Consider the following 27,967-nt stretch of genomic DNA (forward strand, 5'->3'; position numbering starts at 1 on the left):
AGAGGAGGGCGCCATGTGCATGGGTAATGCAGATAGGGTGCTGTGGCTGGATCTTAAAGGACAGGATGGGAATGACAGGGAGGGCTGCACGTACCTCCTACTGAGAAGCTTGGACTCCATTAAGGAGCCCATGGGGAGCCACTGAAGTGTTATAAATGTGCCCGTCCTCTTTTAGGGCACATTCTAAGCGCTCCTGCTTCAGCCCAGACTTCACTCTTCTCCATCCCTGGCCCAACCCAAAGCCCCTCCCACTGGAGCTCCCAGCGTGGTCTCAGGTATAAATGAATGTCCCCTATGTATATACTACAGAGAACGTACCAGGGGGAAGTTATTATTTCCTTTTTTTTTTTTTTACATCTTTATTGGAGTATAATTGCTTTACAATGGTGTGTTAGTTTCTGCTTTATAACAAAGTGAATCAGTTATACATATACATATGTTCCCATATCTCTTCCCTCTTGCGTCTCCCTCCCTCCCACCCTCCCAATCCCACCCCTCTAGGTGGTCACAAAGCACCGACCAGGGAGAATTTAAAGACAACTCCTTTGTCTTTAGGAGTTGAGTTTCTGCCCCTTTGTTATCTAACCCTGGAGTGAGTCTACCTGAAGGACTTTCAGCTGGTAGGGCAGAAAGCTTAGGTCAGCAGTTGGCCCCTTCCAACTCATCCCTCTTGGGTGTCTAACTCCTCTACTGCTATTTCTCTCCCTAGTTAATCGAACATTCAGAGGAAATAACTATTGATTGAATGTCAGTTGGCACTCAGCATGAACTCCCACCTCTTTTTATGAGCCTTCCAGTACTGCAGACGTTAAAAAGACAAGAAGCACATTTCAATGACTCCCTTGCAGCTAGGGTCCTGGGTGAGAATTAGGTAACACCAAGTACATACACTCACAAAGGAGGAAGTGGGGTGAAGCCTGTTTCTGCTGGCAAGTAAGGTGGTAGAAACACAGACTCGGTGTTCTAGTGTCTGCTCACCAGCTTCACAGATGTAGTTATGGCAGCGACGGCATCCTGATCCCAGCAATGGGTTCTTAGGTGATGGCCCTGAACTTCCACTCCTTCACCCTTTCCATTAATTATGTAAGCACCTAATTCCCTGTATGAAATCCCTTTCTGCCTAAAATACCTAGAGAGGTGGACTTCCCTGGTGGTGCAGTGGTTAAGAATCCACCTGCCTATGCAGGGGACACGGGTTTGAACCCTGGTCCAGGAAGATCCCACATGCCGCAGAGCAACTAAGCCCGTGTGCCACAACTACTGAGCCTGCACCCTAGAGCCCGTGAGCCACAACTACTGAAGCCCGTGAACCTAGAGCCCATGCTCTGCAACAAGAGAAGCCACCACAATGAGAAGCCCGCGCACCACAACAAAGAGTAACCCCCGTTCGCTGCAACTAGAGAAAGCCTGCACGCAGCAAAGACCCAACGCAGCCAAAAAATAAATTAATTAATTTTCAAAAAAAAGTAATGTGCATGTTTAAAAAAAAAAAACCTAGAGAGGGACTTCCCTGGTGATGCAGTGGTTAAGAATCCACCTGCTAATGCGGGGGACATGGGTTTGATCCATAGTCTGGGAAGATCCCACATTCCACAGAGCAACTAAGCCCGTGCGCCGCAACTACTAAGCCTGCACTCTACAGCCTGTGAGTCACAACTACTGAGCCCTCGTGCTGCAACTACTGAAGCTCCTGCACCTAGAGCCTGTGCTCTGTAACAAGAGAAGCCACCGCAATGAGAAGCCCGCACACCGCAACGAAGAGTAGCCCACACTCAACACAACTAGAAAAAGCCCACGCGCAGCAATGAAGGCCCAACGCAGACAAAAATAAATAAATAAATAAATTTATAAAAAGATAAAATCAAGTACCTAGAGAGCTTTGTTTTCTGCACTGGCCCTGGTGGTCCCCTCAACTCCTCAATACATCTGCCTTCTTGATGCCTCCCTCATCTACAGTAAGGTCTCGATGAAAACTCCAAATACATTGGAACAAAAAACTACAAGGCGTACTCAGTCCTCTTCACAAAGCTCACCTGAAGACCTAGTCCCTCCAAGCTTTGTGAAAGCGGGGCCAACTTTCCTCCCCTCCCCTGAAGCCTCTGTTTGCCTATCCCCTCATCTTCTCTACAGTGACTGCTTCAGGAACCTAGATTGTTCTCATCACCATGTCCTTTGGAAACTTGTCCTCTCTCTCCCCACTCTGATACAATGCTTCATTTCCTCCATCCTTACTTAAATTGGCGTAGGTTTCCACCCCCTAAGTACACTGAGACAGTATATTACACAAAAGGAAATCTACCCAGCCAGCGATTCGTTTCCTCATCACTCTGGGTGCTCTAGCGAACACTGGGCTCCAGCTGCTGCCGCTGACTCAATTAAGCTTAATGCCCAATGCCAGGGTTGCTACGGAAACCAGAAATAACATTGCAGGAATCCCTCACAGCCTGGGTGACTTTGGTTTCTAGGCTGTTCTACAAATAGTCTTTCTTGTAGCTGATCATTAAGATGAAGAGCAGTTAATAAGACAGCAAGTTTCATGATGATGAAATGATCAGACCTGATCGTCACAAAGCACTTAGGATATGCAAATTTTAACGCTGAAAAGGAACTTTAAAGGCTGGATTCAATTTCTGTATTCTGCAAATGGAGAAGGTCATGCAGGGTAAAGGTGGGGCAGCCTCCTGACTCTCGGGCCGCCCATGTTCCCTGACACCACACACATTCCCCATCCTGGGCAAGTTACTTACTCTCTCTAACCTTCAGTTTCCTCTTTTACAAGAGGGAGACAGTGACTGTACCTGCCTCAGAGGGGTGCTATGAAGATTAAGTAAGTGAATATGAGTAAAGTACTTAGAATGGTGCCTGGCACAAAGTAAGAGTCAAATAATTATTTTTGTTATTATTATTATTTCCACCTGGTATTGTGTTGAGGGCTGTATGGAAGCAACATGGCCATAGCAAAGAAAGCACTGCTATGGACTGGAAGTCCAGAGACCCATGTTCTGGTTCCCATTCTTCCACCCACAAGGTGACAGTGACCACATAACCTTCTTTTTTTGGAGGGGGGAGGGTGGCTATGTTACTTTGATCTCTAGGGTTGGACTAAATAATTTCTCAGTTCCTTTCCAGCTCTCGTATGCTATGGTTTTAAGTAAAATGAATTAAATAGGGATGTTCCCTGACCTTTACAAGTGGTTATATCCATATCTATAATGATAGCTAATACTGATTGAGCAACGATTATGTATCAATATAACGCTACATGCACTAACTCCTTACCGTTCACAACAACCTATTATCCCCATTTAACAGGTAGGAAAACTGAGTCTCAGAGAGTTTACAGTAATTTGCCCAAGGTCACACAGTTAGTAAGTAGTAGAATCAAGATTCAAATGCAGGAATCTAGAATTCATACTCTTGATGATTAATCTACAGGAAACAACAAATGTACACACGCAGCTACAGAAGGGTACAACCTGCATGACTTTATATCACATTAATGTTCCCTCACTGTAACTGTAGGTACTCTGCAGGCTTTACATAAATTCCCAGCAGCTGGTACTATTCAAGAAGGTTTTGGGAAACTTGCCACAAATAAAATAATTCTTAGTTCTTCATTACACTCCAGGGATGATCACCTCCACCAACATCCCTCACTGGGATGATGTTGTTAGCCTCCTAAACGGCCTTTGCCTCGTTCCTCTACAGACTGTTCTCAATCCAGCAGCCACAGCAGTCCTTTAAACACAAGTGAGAGCACGTCACTCCTTTGCTTAAAACCCTCCGACGGTTCCCATCTCTCTCAGAGAAAAGCCAAAGTCCTAACAACGACTCACCAAGGTCCCCATGTTACTTCCCTGAGCCACACTGCACTGGCATCGCTGCTCTAAACACTTCAGGCGAGCCTGGAACATTCTTCCCCTGGATTCAGCGACTGTCCCCTCACCACCTTCAAGAAAATGGCTTAACACAGTAGACGGGATGACACTAGTGTTGCCTACTTAAACTTCATTTCTCTACGAATCCCCTTCCTGCTTCCTTGCTAAGATCCCAAGCAGCGAGAAAGTGACCATGATCTCTGCGAGGACAGGTCCCATCCCCACCAGGAACAACTCCTTCCTGGAAGAAGACAGTCTTGGTTATCCCAGTCTCCAGACGAGGTAGCTGGAGTAGGCATGCAATCCAGTTTTGGCCTATGGGGAGTAAGGGAAAGTCTACTGAAGATTTTGGTCTCTGCTAAACGGAGTGAGTGAAGGGACAAAAAAGTCCTCTTTCCTCCACTCTTATTCTCTTCCTGCCTTGACCATAACCATGGAAGGATGTGATGTCTGGAGCTGCAGCAGCCATTCTGTGATTATTAAGGCAGAAGCCTAAGAAAGGAAAGCCAATCTCCTGGGCTGAGGCCGCTTCAGCTGGAAATAACCCTGGCCTCAAAGATAGAGCTGAGCCACTGCCATGAACTGGGAATCACTGATCTCCAGACTTCTTGTAAGATATTCAAATATCTTTTAAGAAAAACACTGTTAGCTTATTCCAATTGCACCCTAATTAATACCCAGAGATTTCACTACTGACGCCAAGCCTGCTATAGAGTAGCTGCTCAACAAAAATGCGTTTGTTCTACATATGAAGGGATGGATCTGATGGTACAACTTCTGACACTTTAAAAATAAAATGTATTAAACTGTTTTGCTAATTACACGTATTTTCTGAAATGCTCACGTAATCGATGTTTTAGACGTCCTTCTCTAAGATCAATATCTGATTTAAGGGTGAAAGAGAAAAAAACTGCTACTATATATTTAAATCAGTAGGTGCTCAAAGAGATCAATAAAAATTAACAATACTAATAATATTAATAAATGTCATCTCTCATTCATTTATTCAGTACACAATTATTGTGAGGCTGCTACACCAGATGCTTTATACCCAGAGACGAAAAGACCTAGTTCCTAGTTTTAAAGATCTCACAGTAGAGTGGGAGCACAGAAGAGTTAACACCACTTTGCAATGTACAAATTGTGTTTTAAAAATAAACTTTAAAATCGACAATAACAGCAACAAGCATTTATTGAAAGCTAAGTCCATGCCAAGCTCTGGGCCAAGCCCTTTATCTGCATGATCTCATCCCATCTTCATTCCCGCTCTGAGGGAGGGGCCGTTATCACCCCCATTTCACAAATGAGACAACTGGGGTTAGGGTCGTTCTGCTACTTACTCATGGTCACACAGTGGAAAGCCAGAGCTCACACCTGTTCAAAGTTAGCTATGCTTATTTGTAAAACCAACCTGACAAGTGTGGTGGCAGGTGTGGAAAGGTTCAGGAGCCACGGTTGATCGGAAGGTCAGTAAGAAAATGGGGCCATGAGACTGTCAGGGCAAAGGAAGCCATCTTAGGCTGCCTCTGCAGAACCAGAGGCTCCTGATCGAGAAACGACAGTTCAGGACACCATTCTGTATTTAAAGGAAACATAGGCAGGGTTATTTCTCCCTCCTGAACTTCAACATGTAAACCAAACTATCAGTTTAGCTTCTCCAAGGGATGTCCCTTTGGGTGCCCCCCAGACACTCCAACTGAACATGGTGTTTGAACTCACACAAGGCACTCCATGTTTGTTGAACAAATAAAAATATAGCTACTGTGGTTGTGTGTGGCAGTTTTACACTGCAGCGGTTTGCAGACACGGATTATGTCCGTCTCGTCTGTGTTTGGGGCTGGCCTTAGCTTCAGTGGCTGGTTGGATGGCTTTGTTCCAGCCCTGACTCAGTCTGACCACTGGCTGAGGCAAACGTCTGCATGAGAGCAGCCCACGTGGTAGGAGGGGAAAGGGCTCCCCTGAGCACTAGAAGACTTGGTATTAAGCCCTGCTGCTGGTCAATTACTTCACCTTGAGCAAAAAGGAATATTTCTGGACTCTGGTTCCCTCACCCTTAACCCTTATTTGTACCAGGGACTTCCATGGCAGTCTGGTGAAGCCCAGCTCTGTGAACCCTTCTCAGAATACAGTTGTTAGATGTCCAGAATAAAATGCAACACACACTAGGATGGGAATTAGAAAAAAAATGGAGAATAACAAGTGTTGGTGAGGATGTAAAGAAATTGGAACTCTTGTGCGTTATTGGTGGGAATGCAAAATGGTGCAGCTGCTATGGAATACAGTTTGGCAGTTCTTTGGAAAAGTTAAACATAGAATTACCATGTTTCCCAGCAATTCCATCCACGGTACATATCCAAAAAAACTGAAAGCAGACACTCAAACAGATACTTGTACGCCAGTGTTCATAGCAACGTTATTTAAGCAGCCAGAAGGTGGAAACAACCCAAGTGTCCATCAACAGATGAATGGATGAACAATGTGGTATATACATATGATGGAATATTAGCCATAAAAAGAATGAAGTCCTGGGCTTCCCTGGTGGCGCAGTGGTCGAGAGTCCGCCTGCCGATGCAGGGGACGCGGGTTCGTGCCCCGGTCCGGGAAGATCCCACATGCCGCGGAGTGGCTGGGCCCGTGAGCCATGGCCGCTGAGCCTGCGCGTCTGGAGCCTGTGCTCCGCAACGGGAGAGGCCACAACAGTGAGAGGCCCCCGTACCGCAAAAATAAATAAATAAATAAATAAATAAAAGAATGAAGTTCTGATACATGCTACGACATGCCTGAACCTTAATCAGACACAAAAGAACAAATATGGTATCATTCCACTTACGTGAGGTATCTAGAATAGGCAACATAGAGACAGAAAGTAGAAAGGAAATTCCTGGGGGATGGAGGGGGAGGGATGGGGAGTTATTTCGTAATGCGTAGAAAGTTTCTACTTGGGATGATGAAAATGTTCAAAACGTCCTGGAAATAGACAGTGATGATGGTTGCACAACGGTGTAAATGTACTTAATGCCACTGAATTGTACACCTTTTTTGGGGGCGGGAGGTGAAGTAGAGAAGAATAGCTTTATTACTTTGTCAGGCAAAGGGGGACACAGTGGGCTCCTGTCCTCTAAAAACTACGTGTCCCCTGTATACTTTAACATGGTTCAAATGGTTAATTTTATTTTATGTATATATTAATACAATAAACAAATAAATAAATCCAAAGGATGAGAAAGGAGGCCAATTATTTGAACTACAGTGCATCAAGATATTAAAAAGAAAAAGAACTGTGGATACAGTAACATACTGACTTTAAAAAATTACACTAAATAACAAGATCAAAAGACGGGTTACTAACTAGTGTAATTCTGAAGTAGTGGTGAGTGAAAGCACTATTCTGAGTTCTCTCTCACGACGATAATGTGCCATGAACAGATCTGTGGTCTCTACTGCTGAGACAGCACTGCTACTACTTTGTGGTTTGTGGTTTACAATTACAATAGAAGGAAATGCTAAGTTGCAGTCAGAGGTTAGTGAAAAAGGATGTTATTTTTTTCTCATCCAAATTACGGACCCACTGAAGTCTATCCAAGGGATCTTTGGAGGTCCATGGACCCCAGGTTAAATACCTCTCAACGAGATGATCTCTGAACTCTCTTCTAATTAAAACAGTGCGATCTAGCGGTGATTTCTGGCTCATCTGAATATTATGGATAAATTAACATCTCTGATAAGTTTCTTTTTCTTATCTGTAGCTGGGGATTATTATAAAATCGGCCTCTCAAGGGCTTTGTGAGGGAAAGGGAGGTAAGGAAAGCATCAGGAGCTGTAAAGCTCTGTTGTAAATGCTAGGTAGTATCAGGGAAACCTAAGAGTCCGTGAAGATGTCTGCCCCATCCCCTGCACACCCGCCCCCCAGGGCTCAGGGTTCCTTCAGGATTTTTGCTCAGATCTTTGTGAACTACGGGAACAAAACACTGGGCCCCCTTTGTTAAAGAATACCATGCCCCGTGCAAAAACATAGTTTTGTTTTTTTTTTTTTTTTGCGGTACGCGGGCCTCTCACCACCGCGGCCTCTCCCGCTGCGGAGCACAGGCTCCGGACGCGCAGGTCCAGCGGCCATGGCTCACGGGCCCAGCCGCTCCGCGGCACGTGGGATCCTCCCGGACCGGGGCACGAAGCCGCGCCCCCTGCATCGGCAGGCGGACTCTCAACCACTGCGCCACCAGGGAAGCCCAAAAACATAGTTTTATGAACTATAATGTATGCCAGCAGATTCGAAAATACAGACAAATCAGATCATCTTAAGGAAAATACCAATTATTAAATAGACTCAAGAAGAAACAGAAAACCTAAACCCACTAATGACTCTTAAAGAAATTGAATGAGTTGTCAAATATATCCTCTCTACAGAAGGCATCCAGCCTAGATGGTTTTAGGTGTAAGTTTTACTAGCTCTTGAGGACGTCTTCTCTCACTGATCCTATACAAATTTCCCCCCAGAAGACCCATGCTGCCTGAAACTGTGGAATGTGTACCAAACCCTAAAGACACGTGTTCCTTTAATGAATGAATAAATGATAAAACGGAGGCAAATTATGAAACGAAACATAATGTATTAGAACTAAACTATTTTGGTAGAGAAAAACAGCTAGGTAAAATGCGTGGTCTACCTATTCCTTTTCATTCTGGAGACAAATTCAAGTTTGATTGGAAGAGGGGAGTCAAGGAGCCTGCTACCCTCAGCGGCTGGGACAATCACACCCAGGACAGCCACAAGACACTGGCACCAGTGCATACGGGTGAATGGTACCGTGGGAGGAGGGGATGCTTCCCAAAGATATAAGGATCCTTCATCTTGCACCAGGCTTAGCACAGCGCCTGGAACATGGGGACTCTCTTAACATATTTATTCAATGAATGGATGGAGTAGACTGGAAGAAGGCCCAGTGTCAGGCCTGGGGAATTAAGAGCTGGAGATGGAAAGCAGCCTCTCACAGGCTTGGCCAGACCTGAGCCCCTTGGACAGGATTCCTCTGCAGTTTACTTCATGGTCCAACTTGACTGTAAAAGCCTCAGGGGCTCATCCTCCCAGGGTTTCTCATGGCCAAATGCCCCTCACTGCACCTACTCCATCGTGCCTTTCCAAAGGCCCCTCCTGGCTCTGAGCCCAAGCGGTCAGATGTTTACGTTCCTCCTGTTTCTCCCCCAGCCCCTTCCCCTGCACCAGCTCTTTGTACATCTGGCCGTCCAGCTTCCTCTTTGATGTTCTCACTCACTGACCGCCTGCGGGCTTACGATAACTTCTCCCTCCTCCTCCTTTCTCAGCCCCACCATCCTGTGAACCGCCAAAATACACACACTGCCCTCCTTTCTCCTTTCATCTTTCCCTATAAATCAGCCTCCTCTGGATATACTGAAAGGAAGCTTGTCTGAGCTAGTGGTTTTAATTCCTGGCTTTTGAAAGATCTTACCCGGACTTGGTTTCACATCCTGGCTAGACTGCACTGGTTTCCCATCTGCAGCCCAAGGACATTGGCTGCCCAACCCCCTGGGCTTGTCCAATCTGCTTTAAAGACTCAGAAATGTGGTAAATTAATAAGTACCACACCACTGAAGTCTTTGAACATGCTTCCCTGGAGTACGTCAGTAACAGTTATACCACCCTGAAAGGGAAGATAAAGGGAACAGAAAGGAAAAAGAGGCTACTTAGGAACATGTCAGAGAAGACATACTGTCCTCCACAAACTGGGAAAGCAGGAAGCAAAGCAGCTTGTTACGGGCTGAACTGTGTCCCCAAAATTCATAAGTTGAAGTCTACTACCTCAGAACGTGACTGTATTTGGAGATAAGGTCTTTAAAGAGGTGATAAAGATTAAAAGAGATCATTAGGGTGGGCTCTAATCCAATATGACTGGCGTCCTTATAAGAAGAGGAAATGTGGACGCAGACAGATACAGAGGGAAGCCCATGTGAGGACACAGGATGCGGGTGGCCATCTGCAAGCCCAGATGAGAGGCCTCACTGTAACTGAGCAGGACCCTATGGGGCCTTCCTGGGACAGACCCCTCCCCATATCCTCTGCTCTAGCTCCTCTCTGAAGTACCCAGATAATAGTATCTCATGCATATTTCCTGAGCTTTTCAGATACTAAAAACCACCACCCAAACAGAAAAACTTAACTACTTGATAATCATGAGCAAGTAGCCCCCAGACCTTCTGGCACCTAAGGATTGATAATGTTGACCACCCTGCTACCTCACCATCAACAAATAAGGGAAGTGTGAATGAGCTGATCACATGCTCTGGGACGCCCCTCCTTACCTGCTCACCTGGCCTTTAAAAATGCTTTGCTGAAACCCTTCAGGGAGTTCAGGGATTTTTCTGGGCATGAGCTACCCATTCTCCTTGCTCGGCTCTGCAATAAACCTTCCTCTGCTCCAGACTACGACGTTTCGGTGTTTGGCCTCACTGTGTCTCTGGCACACACACTTGCGTTCGGCAACATCACCAAGAATCCAGTCAGCTGGCACCTTGACCTGGGACTTCTGGCCTCCAGAATCATGGGAAAATAAATTTCTGTTGTTTAAGCCACCCAGTCTGTGTCACTTTGTTATGGCAGCCCTAATAAACTAATATACAACTCAAGTCTCCATAATATTTCCTCTCAAGAATACATGAAATGTTTATGGATTGATTATTCAGGCAACGTTTGAACTAACTCTCCTTGTGTCGATAGTTTCAGTATCTAATAGACATTAAATATTTAGACATGAATTTTTAAAGTAAAGATGATTATTCTTTATAATCATTTCAAAAGAATATAAAATATCTTTTAATATTTTCAGTGGGGACTTGGAGAAAGATACAGAAAACATTTCATCAAATTTGCAAATGATTCAAACTTGCTAAGTTAAGGAGGAAAAATAAATGAGTTGAGAATGATGAACCTAAATGAAGAAGATAAAATTTAATACAAACAATTTTAAGTATTCCACTTAAGTTTAAAAAAAATAGTTTGGTATATCAGGGGTCCCCAAACCCTGGTACCAGTCCACGGCCTGTTAGGAACTGGGCCACACAGCAGGAGGTGAGCAGCCAGTGGGCGAGCGAGCGAAGCTTCATCTGCCGCTCCCCGTTGCCCCCACTGCTCCCCACCGCTCCCCATCACTCACATTACCCCTGAACCATCCCCCACCCCCATCAGTGGAAAAATTGTCTTCCACAAAACTGGTCCCCGGTGCCAAAAGGGTTGGGGACCGCTGTGCTATATGATACTAAGCCACCTGTAATAAAAGTTTAGTGACTTTTGTTGACTGCAAGCTCTACGTAAATTAACCAAAAAAGCTAAGGCAATATACCTGTAATCATTCTTTCACTCATTCGGTGAACATTGCCAGAAGTGAAACCCAGGTATTCAACAAATTATATGTTGCCATCACTAAAAATTTCACAGTTTCTCCCTTGTTTAAAAAATGTTATTTCAAAGGCTGCTAAGGCAGATTTTTCTTGGAAACCAAATATTTAGCTTTTTTTTTTTTAATAGAGGAGAAAGTCCTTATCTTTGAGTTCATTTCCTAATTCTCCAAGCGCCTCCCCAGAATCCTGGAATGTGATGGTTTGCAGATGAGAGCCTTACTTAACCCCCTGCACACAAGGCCTTCCATATCCCTGAAGCCTGAGGAGCCAGTTCATTTCCGGGGCTAATCCAGGGGCTACAAAGTTTCATATGGAAGAAACATCTGTCTCCTTAAAAGCACAGGTATTGGGACTTCCCTCGTGGCTCAGTGGTTAAGAATCTGCCTGCCAATGCAGGGGACACGGGTTCGAGCCCCGGTCCGGGAAGATCCCACATGCCACAGAGCAACCAAGCCTGTATGTCACAACTACTGAGACTGCGCTCTAGAGCCCATGAGCCACAACTACTGAAGCTTGCGTGCCTAGAGCCCGTGCTCCACAACAGGAGAAGCCACAGCAATGAGAAGCCTGCGCACCACAACGAAGAGGAGCCCCCGCTCACTGCAACTAGAAAAAGCCTGTGCGCAGCAACGAAGACCCAAAACAGCCAAAAATAAATAAATAAATTTATTTATTAAAAAAAAGCACAGGTATTTGGGTCCGCGTCTCCTCTTTAAGGTCTTAACAAGTCAAACTCTGCCATAACACAGCCTTCAGAGAGCCCTTCATCTTCACTTTTTTTTTTCAAACTAAACATCCTCAGGTCTTTCAACTCTTTTCTGCATGCCCTGGCTTTAGAGACTTTTCCTCTTTGCCCATTTGTTGGTTCATTTTCTCCTTCTCTAGGAATTTACTGAGTGTCTGTCGTGTACCTGGCATGTTACTAGCATCACCAATACAACACAGACATCAACGCCAGCAATCAATCACTACCAAGGCTGACAAGTACTGGGCTGGGACAGACGGGCATGCTGCGGGGATGTGATGTGGGGTACCCCAACCTAGAAGATTAGGGCTGCTTCCACATAGACCCGAAAGATGAGTCCAATTCGCTTGGATGAAACAGAGGAGGTAGGATTGCCAGAAAGGGTTTGAGCAGAGGAAATGTTATGTTGGCTTCTCCAACCCCGCCTCTGCTGCTCAGTGGTTGCACGACCTTGTGCAAAACATTTAACCTCTCTAAGCCTCAGTTTCTTCATCTGTAAAATGGGGATAATAATATCATGAAGGGAAGGGTGAACTGCCTAGCACAGTGCCTGGCACATAGTAGATGTTTCCCCAAAACGGGCAGCCATCGTTACCACTGTTGTCATTATTAAAATCAGGTGGGGAAACCTGGGACACAATTGGCTCCAGAGGGGTAAGGCTGTATGCCTCGCCCCCCAAGAACAGCAGTCATCAAAGAGGAGAAAAGAACGGTGGCTATGTCACCCACCGAGGGGACGTCCTCCACCCCATCCCCCCACATATACACACTGCAGGTGCCAAACACATGAGCAAGCTGAGGATCAAACATCCTGGAACTGAAGGAGGGAGTGAATGAAGAGGAAGCGATAATGGAAAGTTATGGAAAAGGCAGGGGATAAAGAGTTTACTAGAGAAGAGAAGGTGAGAGAGAGAATCTGTAAAAGAAAAAAGAATCAAGTTATACATTCATTGGGTAGGAAAGCTTTTAACTCTGTGGCTTGTTAGAAGTCAGATACTAATGCTTTTTGGAGTTTTCCCAGTATTAATCACAAGACTGGAATGAAGAATTCACTTCCTACAGTTTCTAAAAATTGAATGATAACAGAGACGTTAGTTTATACCTAAAACAGAGAGCACATGCAGGGAGGGATGAGATGAGATGTACTTTCTGCATCTGGGCTGAGCAGCAGCCATGACAGTCCCTCCATCAGGTCCGTAATTCCATCCCGACCGTATTACAGAGGATGCATAGAGGGGGACTGATAAAAGGGAGGGGGGTGATTTTACTTCAAAGGGTTTATTTTATTTATTTATTGTTTTGCGGTACGCGGGCCTCTCACTGCTGCGGCCCCTCCCGTTGCGGAGCACAGGCTCCGGACGCGCAGGCTCAGCGGCCATGGCTCACGGGCCCAGCCGCTCCGCGGCATGTGGGATCCTCCCGGACCGGGGCACGAATCCGTGTCCCCTGAATCGGCAGGCGGACCCTCAACCACTGTGCTACCAGGGAAGCCCAAAAGGGGTTATTTTTTAAAAAGCCTTTGCTACAGGACTTCCCTAGTGGCACAGTGGTTAAGAATCTGCCTGTCACTGCAGGGGACACGGGTTCGATCCCTGGCCTGGGAAGATCCCACATGACGCAGAGCAACTAAACCCGTGAGCTACAACTACTGAAGCCCGCGCGCCGTGCTCCGCAACAAGAGAAGCCACCGCAATGAGAAGCCCGCGCACCGCAACGAAGAGTAGCCCCAGCTCCTCACAACTAGAAAAAGCCCGTGTGCAGCAACGAAGACACAATGCAGCCAAACATAAATAAATATAAAAAGCCTTTGCTATAGTTAAGACAATTCAATAAGCTCTACGCATCAACCTTCATTTTTATAAACAGTTATAATGATAAAGACACACGCCAGCCACTGGATTCTTTAGATATGTGTTAATCACTGCGCTGTAAGAGGCTTGAGTCCCCCCTCCCTTTGCTAACTCCCCTTAGGTAGAAAAATGTTAGCAGCTTATTTTTAAAGCCCCAGAAAGGGTTGATTGACCTGGCTTACAGTTTGCTTATACCCTCCAGCTGCAATTTTCTAAGCAAATGTTTTTCATCCTGCATCTGGCTCGTGCCCCACAGCACCTCTTCCTAAGACCTTTTCCTCCTGCCCATCCCCACCCCACCTCCCAGATTTCTCTTCTGCGAAGGTTCTCAAACTGAGGTCTCCAGAAATGCAATTTCTCAGGCCCCAACCCAGACTTACTGAATCAAACACTCCAGGCATGGGAACCAGTGGTCTGAGTGCAGCGAGCCCTTCAGGAGCTTCTGACACACAGTGAAATTTGGGAACCACTGTTCAGTTTCCTGATCCTTACCCCCACCCCACCCCGCCCCCCGCCGCCGCCTCCTGCCTGATTCTGTTGCCCCACTCTCTCTGTCTCAAAGCTTCTCCCTCTCACCTGCAGAGAGGGAAAGAAAGCCAAAGATTGCATGGGGGGCGGGGGGGAGGGTTCACTACGGGAACCAGAGAAGGGACAACTGGAAGGCGGGAATCGGTGATGTCACCACGCCCCAGACGAGACCTGAAGGATCCCTGACTTCAGCCACCTCAGAAGAAAAGCGGCTTGCCCCGGGTCGCTTGCTAAGAGGCTGAAACCATGCACAAGAGGATGAAATCAGCCACCTGTACGCCTCATCCTCTCAGGGGTCCAACACACGCGCGGAGCTTTCGCCGTGGGCGGGGCCAAAGCAGGGGCTCGAGGTCGGCGACCCCGGTGTTTCCCTTAGGAGCAGCCGCAGCTCCAAATACTGATGGGTATTTCCTCTTCTTCTCAAAACTCCTGGTCGGGGAGCCAGCTCGAGTGTGAGGTGCCTTTTTCTTTGCTCAAACACACATCTCCTGAGTCACGCATCCTCTCCTGGGGCGAGGGGCGGGGGCAGGGGCGGAAGGTCACCTTTTCATTCTAGGTTTTCAGAAGCCTTAACAAGTTTGCCAGATCGCTTTACTTCTCTTTGCCTTGGCTTCCTCGTCTGAAAATGAGATAAACCAATAACCACCTTGCAGTGGTTTTTTTTTTTTACAGATCAAGTGAGCTAGCTTGTCCCTGCTCACAACAGGGGCTCAGTACCTCCAGAGGTGTCATGAGACATGAAAAACAGTCCCTTTCTTCAAGGGTGTACAATCCGGTACTAAAAACAAGGCAAGTACAAAAATAACCAGAATAGGAATCCTCGGGTATGTGCCGTTATTACCCCTCAGAATAAGGCAAAGAGGGTTGACACCTTGGTAGAGGACCTGCAGTGCATGTGGCCCATCCCGGGATGGGAGGGTCCTGCCTGGCTGGCAGCGGGAGAAGGTGGCATTTGGCCTGGCCCTGGCTGATAACAAGCCTTGGCCAAGGAAAGATACTCCAGGTAGAAGGAAGAGGGTGAACAAAGCCCTGGAAAGCTCAGGGAAGGAGACAAAAGTTGCATCCATGACCAAGTGGCTTCAGGGCATGTAAGACCGGTGGCCTCAATGGGTCTGTCCTTCCAGAAACCAGAAGCTCAGAGAGCTTCCGGCATCTGCTTTTCCTCCTTCACGGAGGGTGCCAACAAATGTCAATTAGGGGGATTGTTTCAGGATGTGGAAATTCATTTGCTGTCAGCCAATGCTTGAAAATGTTAATAATTATCAACCTAGGCGAAAACCTCCACTGGCAATACAGAGCAGGACATTCTTAACGCTCATGCCAGCCAACCCCTTCAGCCACATTGCTAACCTAGGCGGTTTCAGCTCCTCATACAAAACACATTTTTGCATTTTTACCCATGTTTTGATGTCAGGTTTCACTAGAGATGTATGCAGAACTGAAAATAAATGCCTCCTAATGTACTGTGGTTTCCAAGGAACAGAATTTGGGGCTGTATACAGTGAGTTCTTAGATTAGCTTTATTAGCTTTATTTTTAAGTAGTAAATTAACTGCTATGCAGAAATTTCACTAAATCCTGTGACCTCCGCCCTCGCACACCTCTGGAATTTTTCCTAGCAGAGTGGGTGGGGGGAGGGAGTGTCAGCTCCCACCATCCCTTGAACACACTATGGGGTCACCCTCCTTTCAAATTTAATTTTTTTAATATTAAAAAAAAAAACATGAATTCTTCGTGAGTGCTATTGATCCAAAAGGGGAATCTATTATAGGGAGAGGAAGTAGAAATAAAATGAGATAGGCTGGTAAATTTAGAAAAGAAAGCACATGTCAACAAGACTTGGTAAAAGACAGATGAAACAGGGGAGCCAGTGGGCTGAAGCGCAGACAGTTTGAGTGTGTGCTCTCATTCCAGGAGTGAGGGGAGTCACCAGTACAGTGGGAGTTTGGGCAAGGAGGGTGAAGGTTTCCAAAAAGGCTGATCTGCCCCCACTGGTTGCCCTGGCGACAGGTCCACCCCCATATGACTGTGATATAGTAAAGAGAAAAATGTGCACAAGCAAAGCAGGCAGCAGTTAAGGATGGGAAGCAACAGGACTTCCAGTTAGCACCACCTTGAGGGGACCTTAGGGAAGAGTCTGGGAGGGGACGGGTGCCACTGATGCAGGATGGGTGCAGAGGGAAGAACCTGAAGGTTTCCATGAGCTTAGGCTCTGCGTACAGCACACCCTGCGGCTCCAACTCCACCAGCCGGCATAGTTGCCTTGAAGGGACTTTGAGTTGGAGAATGTGCTCACTGGTTTTCCTGGTGGCCTGGGACTGCAGGCTCTCCCTGCCCTTTGCCCCAGCCCTGGAAGGCTAAGGCAGTCCAGATGGCACAGTAGGGGGTAGAAAAGGAGTCAGCAGTGATCGCCACTGTTGTCAGCTGAGAGTCCTCCAGGGGCTCCCACCCCTGCAGCATGAAGCCCAGACTTTTCGTCGGAGCCCCTGAGGTCCTAAGTGAGCTGGTTCCCAACTCCTCTGGGCTTGTCCCCAGCTCAGACTACCTGCCTGACAGACAGGGTACCCTGATGGCTTCACCAGGTCCCGCCTCCGTGCTCCATCCTCACCCCTCTCCTGCCAGCTCATCTCCCAGCTCCACGTGGCCCCAACTTTCCCTAGGAACGTTTCCCGAAACCAGCCATTTACAAAGTGTGGTTTGGGGACCCCCTTCACAGGGTCCATGAGATCAAAACTATTTTTGTAACAGTACTAATGTTTGCCTTTTATACTCTCTCTTATGTGTGAACATCGTTCGAAATGTTTATTGATGTGGTTTTAGATTCCACATTGCAGTTAACCTTTAAGGAACTACCTTTTGTCAAGTTTTGGTGTCCTATCGGAGAATATCCATAATCACAAGAAAAGGCTATTAAAAAACGTCTTCTTTTTCTGACTACATGTCTGTGTGAGGCCATAGTTTCTTCATGTAACCCAACCAAAACAATATTTCATGAAAGGCTGAATGGATGAGAAATGAGAATCCAGCTGTCTTTAATTAAGCCAGACACTGAACAGATTTGCAAAAATGTAAAATCCTGCCATTCTTCTCACAATTTTTTTAATTTAGAAAATATTATTATACAAATATTTTTACTTACATTATGGTTAGGTTATGGGTTTATTATTGTTATTTTAAAATTAATTAATTTATAGGGGTTTTTTTGGTTTTTTTTTTTTTTTGGCGGTACGCGGGCCTCTCACCATTGTGGACTCTCCCGTTGCGGAGCACAGGCTCTGGACCCGCAGGCTCAGCGGCCATGGCTCACGGGCCTAGCCGCTCCGCGGCATGTGGGATCTTCCCAGACTGGGGCACGAACCCGTGTCCCCTGCATCGGCAGGCGGACTCTCAACCACTGCGCCACCAGGGAAGCCCCTAATTAATAGTTTTTAAAGTTCTCCATTTCAGTTTCTGATCCAGTAAACCTCAGTAGACTTAACCCACAAAAATAAAAGCTCTTTGGTATCCTCAATAATTTTTGAGTGTACAAGGGTCCTGAGACCACCTTCTTATACTGAGCCTACAGCAGGCAGAGTAGAGCTGTTAACTTAGCTATGCCTCTACCATTGCACACCGACTCCACCAAATTAATGACCTTTTTACATGTCTGTTTCCCCCACTGCACAAGTGCTTCCTGATGGTGGTTGTTCTTTAACCCCCTCATGTCTGGCACAAAGCAGAAAGTCCAGATGAATGAATGAAGTAGAAGGGAAGCCCACACATCACAGGCTACCGCCCGAGCAACGTGCAAACATTCACAGGAGGGCAGATAAATATCTGCATTATTTTTTTTTTAACTGGCTCAAGTTGTTACTGGGCCTCTGACTTGAATTTAGACATAAATATAAATATTTTTTTAAAAATCAGAAAATTCAAATGAAAAATTAACCTAAGAAACAATTCTGCTTCTACTCTGTTAAACTTTCAGAGACACCCCATGTAAGCAAGTAACTGGGGAGATACACCATGCAGTGGATAGCACAAATACAGCCAAAATGATCTGCCACAAAAACAGTGACCAGGGCAAGGACCACAACAAGCATAGCTTCTCCATCTCTGTTCGCTGTCAAAGGTAGACCAAAAGCAGATGGCACTAGAGGATCCAGGCCAGAGTTGCGGTGTTGGCCTTTGGTTTCACGATTCTCACTCACTCACCCTGTTCCCAAGTCAAGCAGCCCTCCAGCATGTCAGAGAGCGGCCACGCCATCCCCTGGCGGGCAGAGATGTGCCACATCCCATCCCCCTCTTTGTCCCTGACACATTCTCCTACAAAATGAGAAAAGGGGAGGGGGGATACTGGACGTGGGATGGATGCCCTTAGCAAAACAGGATCTTTTATCTCCGAAGACAAGGGGTTTCTACTTCAGAGCATGAGCTCAGGGTGAAGGAGAGGGCAGTGAATGCTGACAACTAGGGGACGCCCCGTGGCGGGGGGAGGGGGTATGAGAGTGTGTGAGTGTGTGTGTTTGTGTGCATGTGTGTGTACAAGTATGTGTCGGAGGTGGGGAGAGAAGAGAGAGAGAGAGAGGCAGGGGGTGGGGACGGCATGGGGGCAGAGATATTTGACACCAAGAGGAGTATGCTTTTCTGGCTAAGAGTGTAGAGGCTCATTCCGAAAGCATCCCCATCAGAAACCCAACTGTGTAATCGCTGCTGCTGATCTAGGAATCAGGCGTTTCCAGCTCGCTCTCTCTCTCTCTCTCTCTCTCTCTCCCCCACACACACACGCCTACATATCTCCACCACCTCTGTCTTTCTAGATAGATAGATGATAGATAGATAGATAGATAGATAGATAAGATAGATAGATGATAGATAGATGATAGATAGATACATAGATAGATAGATGACAGATAGATAGATGATAGATACATAGATAGATAGATGATAGATAGATATGTTTATCATATGATGGTATATGTTTATCATCTTGAAATTTGTTTTTAAAAAAACCCTTTAGGGCTTCCCTGGTGGCATAGTGGTTGAGAGTCCGCCTGCCGATGCAGGGGACACGGGTTCGTGCCCCGGTCCAGGAAGTTCCCACATGCCGTGGAGTGGCTGGGCCCGTGAACCACGGCCGCTGAGCCTGCGCGTCCGGAGCCTGTGCTCCGCAACGGGAGAGGCCGCAACAGCGAGAGGCCCGCGTACCGCAAAAAAAAAAAAAAAAAACCCTTTAATCAGCGTACTAAATATCCCCCAGTCCTTTCCACATTTGCAGAAGTCCTATGTTTATGTCACTATGGAAACAGATTCTCAAGAGACTAAAGACATGGAGGGCCCAGCATCATGGAGTCATTGTTTAGGTTAACACCGTAAAGATTCTGACCTCTCAAAACAGAGCTTTTGGTTCCTCTGGTCTCTGTCATTTCGGATGCTGAGGCGACCAGGCACTGGGCAGTTTTCTCAGTGGCCTTCACAGGGGGTGAGATTTTAGGGGGTACAAATATAAAACACAGTTTTGGAGAACAACTTCCTGGAATGATGGTTGTGGTAAAGCTTTCATTCACTGCATGACTATAATTTACATATATTAATTATCTGGCTTTCTCCTCACAAAAATATTCCAAGATCAGCATTAACATTCCCATTTCACGGATGAGGAGACTGAACCTCGGAGAGGTCACGTTGCCTGAGTGTACACACTTGGTCAGTACCAGAGCCAGGTCTATGAACTCAGGTCTATGCCAAAACCCACCATCCTTTCACTGACCAGCCTTCCTGTTAACCCCCCACATCCTAGGCTTTCCAGAGCCCATGTTTAGAACCAGGCCCATACATCTATATTCTGTGTGTTTTCAGGACCTTTCCTTCCTCTTGGAGAAAGAAAAGGATTCACCTGAAGAAAACACGTTCACTGGGTGAGCCTAACAGACCTCTAACATTTTCCATTTCTAATATCTTTTTTTTTTTTTTTTTTCGGTACGCGGGCCTCTCACTGTTGTGGCCTCTCCCGTTGCGGAGCACAGTCTCCGGACACGCAGGCTCAGCGGCCATGGCTCACAGGCCCAGCCGCTCCACGGCATGTGGGATCCTCCCGGACCGGGGCACGAACCCATGTCCCCTGCATCGGCAGGCGGACTCTCTACCGCTGCGCCACCAGGGAAGTCCCTATTTCTAATATCTTGATTCCACCTCTCTCTTGTGCCGGCTCCCACCTTCCCCAAACCCGCCTGCTCTACTTCTCATTCTGCCAGGCAGGGAAGCATTATTAACACAGATTAGCCAGACAAATCCAATAAAAAATTCTCAGAACACCCTTGTCCAGGTAAGTCCAACCAGGGCTTTTTCAGATAAAAACTCAGTGCCGTTGCTTATTGGAGACAAGTCATGAGCTTCAGATTAACTGAAAAGCTTTGCAATAGAAGAGGTTTAATTTCATTTGAAAACCCGTGTACAACCACATTCTCAACTCAGGATGCACTCATTGCCAATGAGATGCCCTCTCCCCCAGCACGCCCAACACGGGACCCAGGGCTGGGAGAGCTGCCCCGACGGACACCCATCCCCTGGTCTGGAGGTCCACCCTCGACCACCTCTTCCTACTTCTGTAGGTGGAGCCCCGTCACTCACCCAGGAGGGCCGTCTGAGGGTGGGTCCGAGCATGTCTCCCTCTGGAGATGGACCTGGAAGGAGGCCACTCCCTGGCCTCAGCGGGTAGGAGGAGGATCTGTCCGAGGATCAGCAGAAAGCAGCCCACCAGCATCTTTTCCATCTTCAAGAAGAGAAAGAGGGGCAAGGCTGTGACAAACACAATGGGAGAAGAGGGCGGGGTGAGGTTTCTGGGTCTCCCTGAATGCTAGGTGCTGCAGACTCACACCCCGCCTTTCCCCAGATCAGACAGGCCACTTGTACTGAAAATTCCATTTGTGTGTATGACCCTCAGACCCACTGGTAGGTTCTTGGATACTCTGAGCAGGGCGTACGTAGTTGAATTTTTTGTCACTGTAAGACTGAATGGAAAACTTGGGGGAAAAAACTCTACCCTGAAGTTTCTTTTCAATCAAGTTCATTATCAATTATTCATAGTCACATTCTATGTCTTGGATTTGAAAAAGGAAAAACTACATCTGAGGATTCCAAGTAACAATATTTTCTTAGTCTAATAATAGTGGATGGTACAAATTAACATATATGTTTCCCAAGGAATACATATACAGTTGCATAAGATAGCATGACTTAGCCTCCTAGCCTCCCTGCCTTCCACACACATCTATTAAGAGGGAACGTAAAAAAAATAAAAAATAAAAAAATAAAAAAAAAAAGAGGGAACGTGGTGCAGTGTTTTTAAGGGCTTGGACCCTGGCACCAGACCGCCTGGCTTTGAAGTGTCCTGGCTCTGACACTTGCTAACTGTGTGTGACCTTGGGCAATCTGCTTAACCTCCTCATGCCATGTGGGAATATGGTTAATTGGGTGACTTAATCCACGTAACGAAAGCATTCAGGGTAGTGTCTGGCACACATGGGGAGGCGAGGACAAGGAAACAAGCAACAGCGTTAGGGGACCAGAGAAGAATAGGATCAAACGCAACGTTGAGCACAAAGCTCTCGGATGCAGAAAGAATTTTGACTCTTGAGTTGAGCTTCAGATATCCACAGGGGTGAGGGAGTTTCAACCAGAGAAGCACACTCTTGACCAGACTTTACCCGTTTTCTGTACTGGTCCTGGAGAGTAGCTGGTGTGAAGGCTCTGGAGGAAAGATTCTGAGCAGGGAAGCGACATGGTCAGATCCAGGGTTTCCCAGGATGGCCAATCTCAGTGCTTCACATGGGATGAGAAAGGTACTTTCCACATGGTGAATGATGTTGCCTATTCTGCCTGGCAAACCCTCGTGGAGAAGGCAATATCCTGGGACTAGGTTTAAACGTATTTTTCTTCTAGTTTCTATCATTATAGTGGGTGTCATAGCAATTTATTAATTTATACAGATTAGTGAGGAGGAGGGAATATTTAAGGAGGAACAACATTTAAGGAAGATCATCTGCTGTAAAGTCTTTACTAAATCCTCATCCTGTGCTTGGGAATTTCACCCAGTTGATTTCATTCAATCTTCAGACGTATCTTGCATAAATCAGAATTATTATTTCTGCTTTTTATTTTATTTATTTTATTTATTTTTTTGCGGTACGCGGGCCTCTCACTGTTGCGGCCTCTCCCGTTGCGGAGCACAGGCTCCGGACGTGCAGGCTCAGCAGCCATGGCTCACGGGCCCAGCCGCTCCGCCGCATGTGGGATCTTCCTGGACCGGGGCATGAACCCGTGTCCCCTGCATCGGCAGGCGGACTCTCAACCACTGCGCCACCAGGGAAGCCCTATTTCTGCTTTTTAGAGATGGGGAAACTGAGGCCCAGAGAAGTTTAGTAACTTGACCTAGGTCACCCAGCTAAAGTAAGTAGCAAAGTTAGGATTCAAACCCAGGGTAAGAGGCTAATTTGCCAATTCACCGATGAGAGAAAACTTGATTAGCTGCAAGTCAAGTCCCCATAAGGCAATTCATGAAAGGCCATAGCTGTTTCACCACCAGAGGTGGAAACAGGGCAGGGCAGGGGCAGGGACCACTTCCTAAAACATGAAAAAGTAAATAATAATTCAGTGAACTGTTTGCTCAGCAAACTGCTTTCAGGAATTGACCTGTAGATGAACCCAGGTCTGTCGACCTTCAAAGTCCACAGTTTTTCACACTTGCTGTGTTGAGCTAGCTCACTTTTCACTATGCATTAAAATTCTATTAAAAATAGCAGATGTTTATTCAGCACTTACTATGTGCCAGGCACTGGGCCAAGTGCTTTAAATTTATTAAGTCATTTAATTCTTACAATAACTAGAGAAGTTCAATAATTTGCCCAAGGGTATGCAGCTGATAAAGGGGTGAAGCTCCAGAGCATTGCTAGTTCATTACAGATAACTACTGCCCACCCCTTATGAACAAATTAACTCTTTACTAATTGGACTGTTCCCTATTCATAGCTTAATCTGTGAGATTCCTTTCTAGAAAAGGAAGAAAAAAGATTTTGCCTCTTTCTCTGATCTTAAATCTACTGTTTACTGTCAAGTTCCCTTGGTATTTATCACGTTTTATGTGACATTCTAAGTGTGTTATGTCATTTATATGTGATTTATTATCTTAATGATGTTCTCCTTCCTCCCATCTGAGCAAATACAAAGTCCGCGTTTATTTCTTTTAAAATGTATACAACATGCTCTGAAGGCGCACGTCCATCCTGACACATCTGCAATTAAATCCAAACATTTAGAGCACTATGTGGTGGATAATTATCATTTTCAAAAAACAAATACCACTTCATGTGGCTTGGGTTTACTGTGGATTTCAAGAAGTGTTTGCATTTTCAAGTTACCATGGCCAACCAAAAGGCCCTGAAGATAGATGAGGGATAGGGAGTTAAAAAATAAACAGAAATAAACACTTCTAGCTGTCTAACCCTGAGAAGGTTACTTTCCCTCTCTCTGCCTCAGTTTCCTCATCTTTAAACTGGGGATAATGAAGAAACCTGATCGTTGCATGAATTATATCAGCTCATATATATGTAAAGCACATAGAACACTGCCTGGCACATAGTAAGTGCTCAAGAAGCAATAGTTACTTATTATTATTATCATCATTATGCAAGCAAACCAATTAATATAAAGTACACACTGCTAATTTTTGTCATACTGAGCCATTTAATGTACCTTATATTAACTTTGATGCTTACTTATGACTACTCTACTAAAACAATGACACACAAATCCATAATCTGAAAATACATGTTAGTATCTAAAAGTATTTAAAACTCTCTTTTTCAGAATGAAATAATGCCACTTGCAGCAACATGGATGGACCTAGAGATTATCATACTAAGTGAAGTAAGTCAGAAAGAGAAAGACAAATACCATATGATACCACTTATATGTGGAATTTAAGATATGACACAAATGAACTTATCTACAAAACAGAAACAGACTCACAGACATAGAGAATAGACTTGTGGTTACCGAGGGAGAGGAGGGATGGATTGGGAGTTTGGAATTAGCAGATGTAAACTATTCTATATAGAATGAATAAACAACAAGGTCCTACCATAGCACGGGAACTATATACAATATCCTGTGATAAACCATAATGGAAAAGAATATGAAAAAGAATGTATGTATAGGTATAACTGAATCACTTTGTGTACAGTATAAATTAACACAACATTGTAAATCAACTGTACGTCAATAAAATATTTTTCTTAAATGTTCTTTTTTTTTCTTTTTTTTTTTCTTTTTTTAATTTTTTTTATGTTTGCGGTATGCGGGCCTCTCACTGTTGTGGCCTCTCCCATTGCGGAGCACAGGCTCCGGACGCGCAGCCTCAGTGGCCATGGCTCACGGGCCCTGCCGCTCCACGGCATGTGGGATCTTCCCAGACTGGGGCACGAACCCGTGTCCCCTGCATCGGCAGGCGGACTCTCAATCACTGCGCCACCAGGGAAGCCCAAATGTTCTTTTTTCAAAATGCAATGGCACAGCAAGTCACAGTCTGGTAGAAAAGATTTACAAAACATTATCTGATATATCATTTATCTCCAGACATAAGCTCTTATAACTCAACACAAAGACAAACAACCTACTTGAAAATGTGCAAAATATTTGAACACTCATATTGCCAAAGAAGACATTCAGATAACAAATAAACGTATGCGAAGATGTTCAACATTCTTAGTCATTAGAAAAATGCAAATTAAAAATCACAATGGGGCTTCCCTGGTGGCGCAGTGGTTGAGAGGCCGCCTGCCGATGCAGGGGACACGGGTTCGTGCCCCAGTCCGGGAAGATCCCACATGCCGTGGAGCGGCAGGGCCCGTGAGCCATGGCCGCTGAGCCTGCGCGTCCGGAGCCTGTGCTCCGCAACGGGAGAGGCCACAACAGTGAGAGGCCAGCGTACCACACACACACACAAAAAAAATCACAATGACATTCCATGACAAATCCACTAGAATAACAAAAATTAAAAAGACTGATATAACCAAGTGTTGGCGAAGATGTGGAAAACTGGAATCCTAATACATTGCTGGTAAGAATGCAAAATGGTGTAGCCACTTAGGGGAACAATTTAGCAGTTTCTCATTCAGTTAAACATACACTTCCCAAATGAGACAGCACAGGGTGACCAACTGGTCTGGTTTGCCTAGAATTGCCTGTGTTTTTGCACTGAAAGTTCTTCATCCCAGAAAACTCAGTCCTGGGCAAACTGGGCAAACCAGCAACCTAGATATTTACCCAGAAGATATAAAAACACACCCACACAAAGCCTTATACTCAGATGCTCATAGAAGCTTTCTTTGTAAAAGCTGAAAACTGGGAACAATGCAAATGTCCATATATTAACGGACAGATAAATAAATTGTGGTACATCCATACAATGGACTACTACTCAGCAGTTAAAGGAATGATGTAATGGGTGAATCTCAAAATAATTAGGCTGAGTGAAAGCTGCCAGACACAAAAAGAATACATACTGAACAATTCTATTTATATGACATTCAACAAAGGGCAAAACTCTGTGACAGAAAGATCAATGGTTCCAGGGGGTGGGATGGGAAAAGAGGGTCAGCTACCAAGGGGCAGGAGGGAAATTTCAGGGGTGGCAGAAATGTTCACATCATGATTATGGTGGAGGTTACATGGCTCTATACATTTGTCAGAACCCATCAAATTATACACTTCAAAGTGATGAATTTGATTGTTTTAAGTTGGACTTCTAAAAAGCTGTTTAATAGAAACTAAAAGAATGGGGAAAAGGATACTGTATACAAGTCAACATAAAACCAGCATGGCAATATTCATATCAGACAAGACAGGCTTTTTTAAAAAAAACGCAATGGCAGTGAAACAAGAAAAAATAAGTCAGTACACGTAGCCCACATTAATCACTGTTTCTCAGGGAGGCATTTACAGCTGCTAGCATTTGAAGAACAGGAGCCAGATCCAGTTCCAACTGGAAAACAAAATGATGTTTGAGAAACAGTTCCTTTCACATATGGGCATATGAGAAGCATTGTTGTGCTGAGAAATAGAGGTTAATTCAATCAGAACAGATTCCATGAAGCATTTGGGGGCATGGAAAGAATATTTTTTAAAACAATTAAACAGCTTTGACTTTTGTTCTAGTGACTTTTCTCCTCTCCATGAGACAATGAGTCTTTTCATTTAGCTTCACCAAGAGGGTGGGGCAGAGAGAGAGAGAAGGAAATTGTTCTAAGCATCGCTGTTTCAAGTAAATCGACAGATGGCGTAGCATCCCATCAGAGCCAGCACTACGTGCCGTGGGCCTTGAGAGGAGAGGCCTGGCTCTGTCACAACACGCTGCGACCTCGGTTAGGTGATTTAACTCTCTGGGCTTTAACGAGTCAGCCATGAAATGAGAGGCGTGGTCTTGGAAGCAGCGTTCCTCAGCCTAAACCAGACCACAGGCCCAGGAGAGGGGCCCAGGACAGGACAACGCTGCTCCCCTGAGGAAGATGGGCATGACACCCTCTTCCTGCCCCTGCACAAGAAGACAAAGGAGCTAAAGCACTAATATTTTCTAAGTGCCTACTATGGGCCAGGCAGTGAGCTGGGCGCTTGTATATTGTTATCTCATTTGGCCCTACAGTCATTCTGTGAGGTGGACGAGGTCCCAATTTCATGGGAGGAACACCGGCGGCCACAGATAGAAAGACACTCTCCAAGGTCTCAGAGCTAGTTAAGTGACAAAGCCAAGAGTCTACCCCCGCCACCTCTCAGGCAGCCAGCCTACTTGCTAAAAAAGAGATTTTGAGTCCCCTCTCCAATTCTGAAAGTTCTTAGACATCATATTTAAGAGTTTTGTCCCTCAAAGGCCACTCCATTGGCACACCAAGTGTGCATACTAACTACTCTGTGTTCAATGAGAACCAGTCACACAGGGCTGGGGCCGCAGCAGCCCCAGAGGCCCTCCTTCCTGTCTCCCACCTCAGACCAGAATCCCCAGCGCCCACAGGGCCGGCAAATGGAGCCCAACCTCCATTTAGATGTTGACATTTAGATGTTGACCTGACATTGGCTTTCTGTGACTTTCACCCAGTGGTCAAGGCCTGCTTGCCAGCCCAGCCTTTCCAGGTACAGACTCAAGTCCTTTCATGGTCAAGGTAACTCCATCTGCTCCGGTACCCGGACTGGAAACCTCGGCCTCAGCTTCCATGTGTCCCTTGCGTCACCATCACATTCATGGGTGGACAAGCCCTGGCTTTCCCGCCCCTGCTCCAGCCCTCCTGACGGTTCCCGCCACTGCAGCAATGCTCCAGTCTCTCTATTTCTCACCCAGACTTCTCCAGAAGCTTTGGAACTGCTCTTCCTGCCTTGGGTCCTGCCCCTTCCGTGCTCAGAACCCACCTAAGGCCTTACTACGTAACATTCATGTTCAAGGCCCTCCACGACAGACCACTGCCCGCCCTACAACCATGGCAGTCCCACGTGCACCCCAGCCCCTCTACCAGTGCCGAAAGAATTCAGATT

The 27,967-nt window shown here is 45.9% G+C and overlaps 1 protein-coding gene across 4 annotated transcripts in view; it reads right to left on the reverse strand.

The window, feature by feature from the left end:
* The window catches only part of MATN2 (matrilin 2), a 155,403-nt gene that overhangs the window by 118,354 nt on the left and 9,082 nt on the right, over positions 1 to 27,967 (reverse strand). For all 4 annotated transcript variants that reach the window (XM_067711673.1, XM_067711672.1, XM_067711671.1 and 1 more), the window contains exon 2: positions 21,020 to 21,161. In XM_067711673.1, coding sequence (XP_067567774.1) covers positions 21,020 to 21,161 — 142 coding nt within the window. The remainder of the gene's footprint in view (positions 1 to 21,019; positions 21,162 to 27,967) is intronic.

Source organism: Pseudorca crassidens, chromosome 17 (genome assembly GCF_039906515.1).
Source record: "Pseudorca crassidens isolate mPseCra1 chromosome 17, mPseCra1.hap1, whole genome shotgun sequence".
Lineage (NCBI taxonomy): Eukaryota > Metazoa > Chordata > Mammalia > Artiodactyla > Delphinidae > Pseudorca > Pseudorca crassidens.